Source organism: Physella acuta, unplaced genomic scaffold (genome assembly GCF_028476545.2).
Source record: "Physella acuta isolate Inbredline_101_S28 unplaced genomic scaffold, ASM2847654v3 ptg000877l, whole genome shotgun sequence".
In the NCBI taxonomy this organism is placed as follows: domain Eukaryota; kingdom Metazoa; phylum Mollusca; class Gastropoda; family Physidae; genus Physella; species Physella acuta.
In genome coordinates this window covers 523,028-529,833 of record NW_026732394.1, presented here as the reverse complement: position 1 = coordinate 529,833, position 6,806 = coordinate 523,028, and the positions used below count along the sequence as shown (strand labels likewise).

The window sequence follows — 6,806 nt, the reverse complement described above, 5'->3', positions numbered from 1 at the left end:
GGACTTTGACCGACCTATGGGAGGCGATATTGGCCAATGCGCGGATTGGCCGGCCAATCCTAGCATTGGCCGACTTCGGGCTTTGACCGTAACATATACACATGCACAGCATACACAGTACTCAGACATACAGACAGAAAGTCCAGTTTTTCCGACTGGATTACCCATAAAACGTCAAAATTTTGATATATCTGGATTTGTAATTTTTGTCCGATTAAAATAAGTCCTCTATACTCCGGGTGTGATGAAGGACTGATGTGTAAAGTGGTTAAAACTGTCAAAATGTCATGTGAATTTTTGTGCACGATTACAATACTTTCTGCATACTCTGTATCTACGAAAAAGTTAAAAGAACAATGAAATACAAAGAACCGGAAACGGATGTGCATTATCCGCCATTTGTAAAAATATTTTTTTTTCTGATTAAAAAAATGCACAATTAAAAATATTTTTTTTTCTAGATTTCTAGATCTAGATTTAGTCTTAGATCTAATATAGATCTAGAATTCAAGGCCCTACCCATCATATTGAAAACTGGGTGATTATTTTATTCGCTAGTTCTACTGTCTAGACTAGAAATCTAGATCTAGAATCTAGATCTAGATTCTAGCTGCTAGACTAGAGTTCTAGAGTCTAGACTCTAGATCTAGATCTAGATCTCTACTAGATCTAGATCTAGACGTAAATCTACTAGACTTCTAGATCTTAGTAACTAGATTCTAGATCTAGTCTTTATTTTGTGTACTACAGTCACAGTGTAGAAAGCGAGATCTAGAATCTAGACCTAGATTCTATAAACTTATAAATAAACAATATTGAATCAATAAGATATTCTAGAATCAAAGTTTAGTGTATAAAATATAAAATTAGGCCTAAATCTAGATCTAGAATCTAGATCAGTTGTTGATCTAGATCTAAGTCTAGATCTACCTGTTACCTAACTTGACTTGAGTTTAGTAGTTTAGTCTCTAGATCTAGAATCTAGAATCTATATCATCATCATAGTCATACAAAAAACTGCCCAGAGCTCTTGACTGATTTTTCAAAACTTTCCTTTTACCACTGTCTCTTACCTATTACTTATTAATTTAAAAAGTTTGGGAACCACTGCTGATTTAGATTAGGCTATATACTCTAAATCTGTGGTTCCCAAACTTTTTCAAGTGGCGACCCCCCTTTTATAAAAAGTAAGTGACCCGCGACCCCCCCCCCCCCCCACAGAATTAAAAAGTCAAAAATTAGTAGGCCTAAGGAAATTAATAAGATTTTTAGTAGGCTAGACATTAAAATAATAATTACTATTGATAGCCTTCCTGTTTTAATGGGATGAGTGAAATTAACAAGCCTCAACATTCGCGGTTCATTTTTGTTTTATTTCTTTTGGGTGTAGCGAGATTTCTGGTTGTTTTTTCTTTCCCCCAATTTTTGCCAGCTGGTCCGCAATTTCATTTCCCTACTTTCGTTTATGATTTAGGTGAACAAAATTATCGTCTGTCAAATTTTGAGTGATTTACTGTGTCAGGAAGTTAAGTAATACTTAATGGTATTTGTGATATGTATGTTTCAAGCGGGTAAAGACTTAATGACAATGAACTTTGACATTAAATGTGACTTAATTAGATGTTTAATTTAACTTTTTAAAAATGAATCAATGTTTTTTTATAAAATACTAATATTCCGCTTAATTGTTATTTCGATTTCAGTAACAACATCATTCTTAGTTTTCAATATGATACGCTTAACAGTTCTTCTAATTCAAGAACGTAAACAATTTATTTACTGATAAACTTAACTAGAACTAAAGATTTCTTTATTGGGGAAAAAGCAACAAGTAATTTGTTTTAAACAAAACGAGTATAAAAACAATGAATAATTGAGGTTTTTTTACTGAGTAGTTAGGTGGCGCCTAAGATTTTACACTTCATTATTGTTCAAGATTACTTAACAGTTAAAAACTAAATTTATTTACCTTTAATTTTATACCAATTGTAGTTATCAAAATTAATACAAATCCTAGAAAACGATTTTTGAAAAATGGCTACGATGCTATGACTGAACGATGGGTTAGTTTTTAAGGAGTGTTGTTGTGACGCATTTGACTGTTCAGTAGAAAAGTATAATCTGCTAGATTTCGTCCCATTCAAATTCATGACGGAAAAATGGGCAAGCTTAATTTGTTGTTGTGTTAAATGTTTTATATTGTATTTTTTTTCACCCTACATAATTTTTTTCAATTAATAAAACATTGGTTTAGTAAGACATAATATATAATTTTCTCTCTAATATAAGTTAATATAACAGATTTGAGTGTTTTCAAAATAGTATTAAATATGGTAATTAACGTTTTTATTACCTTATGTTCAGCTAGATATTCTCAACTATTAAGCCAAAAAAAAGTACAAAAAGCAAGTTTACAACAATCACTAATTGTCAATTGTTAAAACTAGATCAGTCTTGTTGAATAAAAGGCAAAAAATGACAATTACAATTATGTGTTGTTGAAATGACAATCAAACATAGCTAAAACAAGAAATCCAGGTATTGTTGTTTTCTGCAGACATCATTACCATAAGGACGTTAAAAAAAGTAGGTTAAGCGACAGGCTAATTTCAGGCCGATTATATTTAAATCTTATTTACTTTGCAATGGAATTTGTTAAATTTGGGATATAAATTGAATTAAAATAATATTTGGCGTAATTTTACTTTCTTACGGAGACTAAGTAAAATAACTAGAAATATTTTCTCTAAAATTCATCTAGCAGCCTAGCAGAGTCGACAGCATGTTAGACATTCTTTTTAAGCTGCAGGTCTGAAACCTATGCAGTTATAATACATTTTTTTTATATGTTATAAATGTTTTAAATATTTTAAATTATTATTTGTTATAGCTATTGTAATACGATCTGAGTCCCACCAATATTAACAATTTTTGTTAAAATACGTTTGACAGGTCAAGACTAAAGAGATTAATGTTTGTATTTATTATACTATTTACTGATGAATGCATAGACATTTAAGAAAAAAAATTTGTCAGCAAAGAAAAAAAGAAAGAAAAAAATACTAATAAATAACCAGGTTTTTAACAGAATTATTTAAAGCAGTGAGTCTGTGTATATAATAAAGTAATAAGGTGCTTTAGTGATTAATATATATAAATATAACATATTGAAACAATAATTATATTTTTCAATTTTAATATTATTTTTCATTTAAGTTACTTTTTTTCTTTAGGTGCACTGGTTTAGAGCTTCACAGCTAAAAGAGGCAAAAATTTAGTTATAATGGCTGAAAATATAGGACACCATTCTACAGATAGCAAAACCCATCATTACAGCAATAGTATGCTAAGTTCATTTTCACTTCACTCAAGAGTTGAGTCATTACTGAACAAAGGTGTTAGTCATAGTCAGCAGCACATCATGAGACCAGACATTCAGCATGAGTTAGACATTGTGAATCAGAGTTTGAGTGTTTGTCTTGATAGCAACAATGGCAATAACAAACATACACAATTGGATCATGAACACATAAATGAACCATCTACAAGTGTTGGGGTTTCTTTTCAGCCTGTAAAAATTTCATCATTACATAGAAATGAAGGACTTATCCATAAAAACACTAGTCACAACCAACATGTTCTTCGAAATGATTTGAGGCATGATTTGGATATTGTAAACCAAAGTCTTGCATCTTGCGTAGAAGACAAAAATAGCAATAACAAGCAAAGAATGAATCCTCAAATGGATAATGACCACATAAATGAGTCATCTACAAGTGGGAATAGTCCTTTTCATTCAGTTAAACCATCTTCTAATCAGGATATGGCAGATTATTTTATGTATACAGGAAATAATGCCAAGATAAATGTTGAGGCTCTTTATAGTAGTAGAGGTAATGAGTTTACTCTTGAGAAAGAACAACTTAACAAAAATATATCCACGGATGACGATGGTCCACTCTATAATTCAGAGGTTTTCAAAAGTAGTATTTCAACACCAAATCTACAGGATGATGTCACTCTAGAAAAAATTTTCAAATGTGAATTGTGTAGCAAAATATTTAGCAACAGCTTTTTCTTGAGGCAGCACACTTTGTTTCATACTGGTGATAAGCAGTTTGTATGTGGAACTTGCGGCCATAAATGTTTTTATAAGAGCCAATTGAAAGAGCATGAACGCACTCATACTGGAGAAAAACCTCACAAATGTCATATTTGTGAGACTGGTTTTGCTAGAAAAGATGCTTTGAAAAGACATTTGAGATCGCACATGGATGAAAAACCGTACAAGTGTGATGTATGTGAAAAAGAGTTCAAGCATAAACCTTATCTACAGATTCATAAAAAAACTCATACTGGAGAAAGACCTCATAAATGTGAAATATGTGAAAAGATGTTCTCACGAATCGAAAGCTTAAAACGACACCGTATTTCCCATATCAAAGATAAAGCCTATCCTTGTAATTACTGTGACAAAAGCTTTAAATGTCTCACCTACTTACATAATCATACTCAAAATCACACTGGACAAAAGCTATATGGTTGTGATTTGTGTGAAAAAAAATTCAAATACCCAGCTCTTCTTAAAAAACACAAAATGAAACACACAGGAGAAAGACCATTTCGCTGTGACTTATGTGATAAAGGTTATTTTACTGCAACTGAACTTAAAATACATAAAATGAATCATGCTGCAACAGATCCACCATTTCATTGTGATTTTTGTGGCAAAGGTTTTCATATGAATGACTTGTTTCAAGCTCATGTGAGAACTCATGCAGGTGATCGTCTAAAATGCCGATATTGTGAAAGTACTTTCACTCAACAATCTGCTTTATTGTCCCATGAAAGAATGCATACAGGAGATAAGCCATACGTTTGTAATACTTGTGGATTAACATATACACAATTGGCCTCCTACAATGCCCATATACAGACTCACATTGGAGAAATGCCATATAAATGTGAACCTTGTGGACGAAGGTACCAGCATTATGCAAGTTTTCGATATCACCAAAATGTTTGTGCATTTTATAATCCTCCTGTACCAAAACAAAATCCAGAGCAGTGTTAGCCCATGCTATGTGTGTGTGTGTGTATATATATATATATATATTCACTTCATTTGTATTATATTTATAGTTGCTGCTTTTTAAAATGAAGTTCATAAACGACCTGAAATTTGTGTCAACTTTATAAAACAATTTATTATTACTTCAACCTAAGGCCATTGATCAAATCATCAACTCTGCCTTTTAATTTGAGTTTTAAACACAGCTAAGTATGAAGCTTCTTTCAGGTACAAATGTGTAGCTATAAATAATTTATACAATACAATATCTGACTTTCAATGACTTTTATAAAAAGTTTTAATGTCAGCCCTGAGTGCAGTAGAATTGTTCTTGAATTGTAAAAAATTCCTGTAATGCAGAAAAATATTTTGCCCTAGTGTACTATTAGGTTTGATTTCAAGAAGGCATACAAACCCTAATAGTTAACTTATAAAATTATTATCCATTAATTAGTCTTTTTGCAGAAATGCATACCCAAAAATTATTTTATTTGGGTATGCTTGGGTGTAGCAGACCTGTAGGCATATGCTATATCAAAATGGTTCACACATACTGTTTGCAATAGCAGTCGGAAATCATTAACATTTAGTCAATTAGCTGCTACAAGAAAATCTTAATAATTAACTATCAGTTATGTATTTTTTGTATAGGCTTGCAACTTCTGTTTAACATTATGGTTTTAGAGATTTCATTTTTGGTTAATCAGGAAAATTCACTAGGCTACTTCACTGTTGGTATCACAGCCGTGATGCTGAAGTTATTATTAAAAATAATAAATATGTAGTTAGTTTATTGAAGTGCATAAAATAACATTAAGGTGTCATCAAATAATAACGCCACAAGTAATTTGAATTTTTCCCAGTGGATCTGGTATTTAAAGTTAAAACTTTATGTACCTGCTTCTGTCCGATAATGCAGTCCCATTCTTTCTCTCTCCCTCTTATTGAGTTTTTTTTTTATGTAATAAGTTTTTTCCATTTGTATCACTAGCGTACTTTTTGAGCGTTGCTGTGATCTTGTTTGATACCATAGAGTGATACAACATTTTATTAGGGATTCAGCGCATTAACAATTTTTTATTTTTATGTGTGTCTTTGTTTTCAAAACTGAGTTACTTAAAATGAAAGCAATGCTGGTGCTATATTTCTTGAATTAAATGTTAGTTGTTGGGCTACACTAATACCCAGATGCCCCATGGCCTTGAGTGTACTTTAATCACCCTTTCAAATAGTGTGATAGAACACCCCTATGTAAAAAAGCCAGATGTTTGGGGTATTGCATGGCACTCTTATGAGTTACTAGTTACACTACAGCAAGTGCCGGCGCCAGGTCATTTAGCACCCTAGGCAAAACTTTGTTCAACGCCCCCCCCCCCCCCCCCCCCACAATCAAATAATCCACTGAATCATGTTCTAAATTAAAAGAATTACATTAATAAATACAATAATTATCTTATTATATCAACAGAGGTGTGGCTAGGGGAGGGCGGATAGAGCTGCTGCAACAGGCAATCCCAAGGGGCGCTAATAATACATAGATAGGTAGATAATAATATAAAAAGCTAATTACTGTATTATATACAGTTGAAATTAAGAATGTTGACTGCTACCTGGCATTACGGTCTTAATTGTTTTCTACATCAATTTCATCAATAATGTGACACCAAAATAAAAAGGCAAAGTGACTGGTACCCCCCCCCCCCCTCAGTCCTTTCCAAATTAGGGTGGGGGGCGT

The 6,806-nt window shown here is 32.2% G+C and overlaps 1 protein-coding gene across 2 annotated transcripts; it reads left to right on the top strand.

The window, feature by feature from the left end:
* Positions 1-409: 409 nt before the first annotated feature.
* LOC131952566 (oocyte zinc finger protein XlCOF6) lies at positions 410-6,426 on the top strand. 2 transcript variants are annotated; one of them, XM_059315290.1, is made up of 2 exons: positions 410-538; positions 3,234-6,426. In XM_059315290.1, exon 2 carries the CDS (start codon positions 3,284-3,286, stop codon positions 5,072-5,074), a length of 1,791 nt encoding a protein of 596 aa, XP_059171273.1. In that variant the 5' UTR covers positions 410-538; positions 3,234-3,283; the 3' UTR covers positions 5,075-6,426. The 2 variants fall into 2 exon arrangements, with proteins under 2 accessions (XP_059171273.1, XP_059171275.1); XM_059315292.1 differs by lacking the exon at positions 410-538 and adding an exon at positions 1,849-3,102.
* Positions 6,427-6,806: the final 380 nt, after the last annotated feature.

Coding starts and splice junctions, on each gene's coding strand:
- LOC131952566 (XM_059315290.1), top strand. CDS start 3,284: ATGGCTGAAAATATAGGACACCATTCTACAGATAGCAAAACCCATCAT.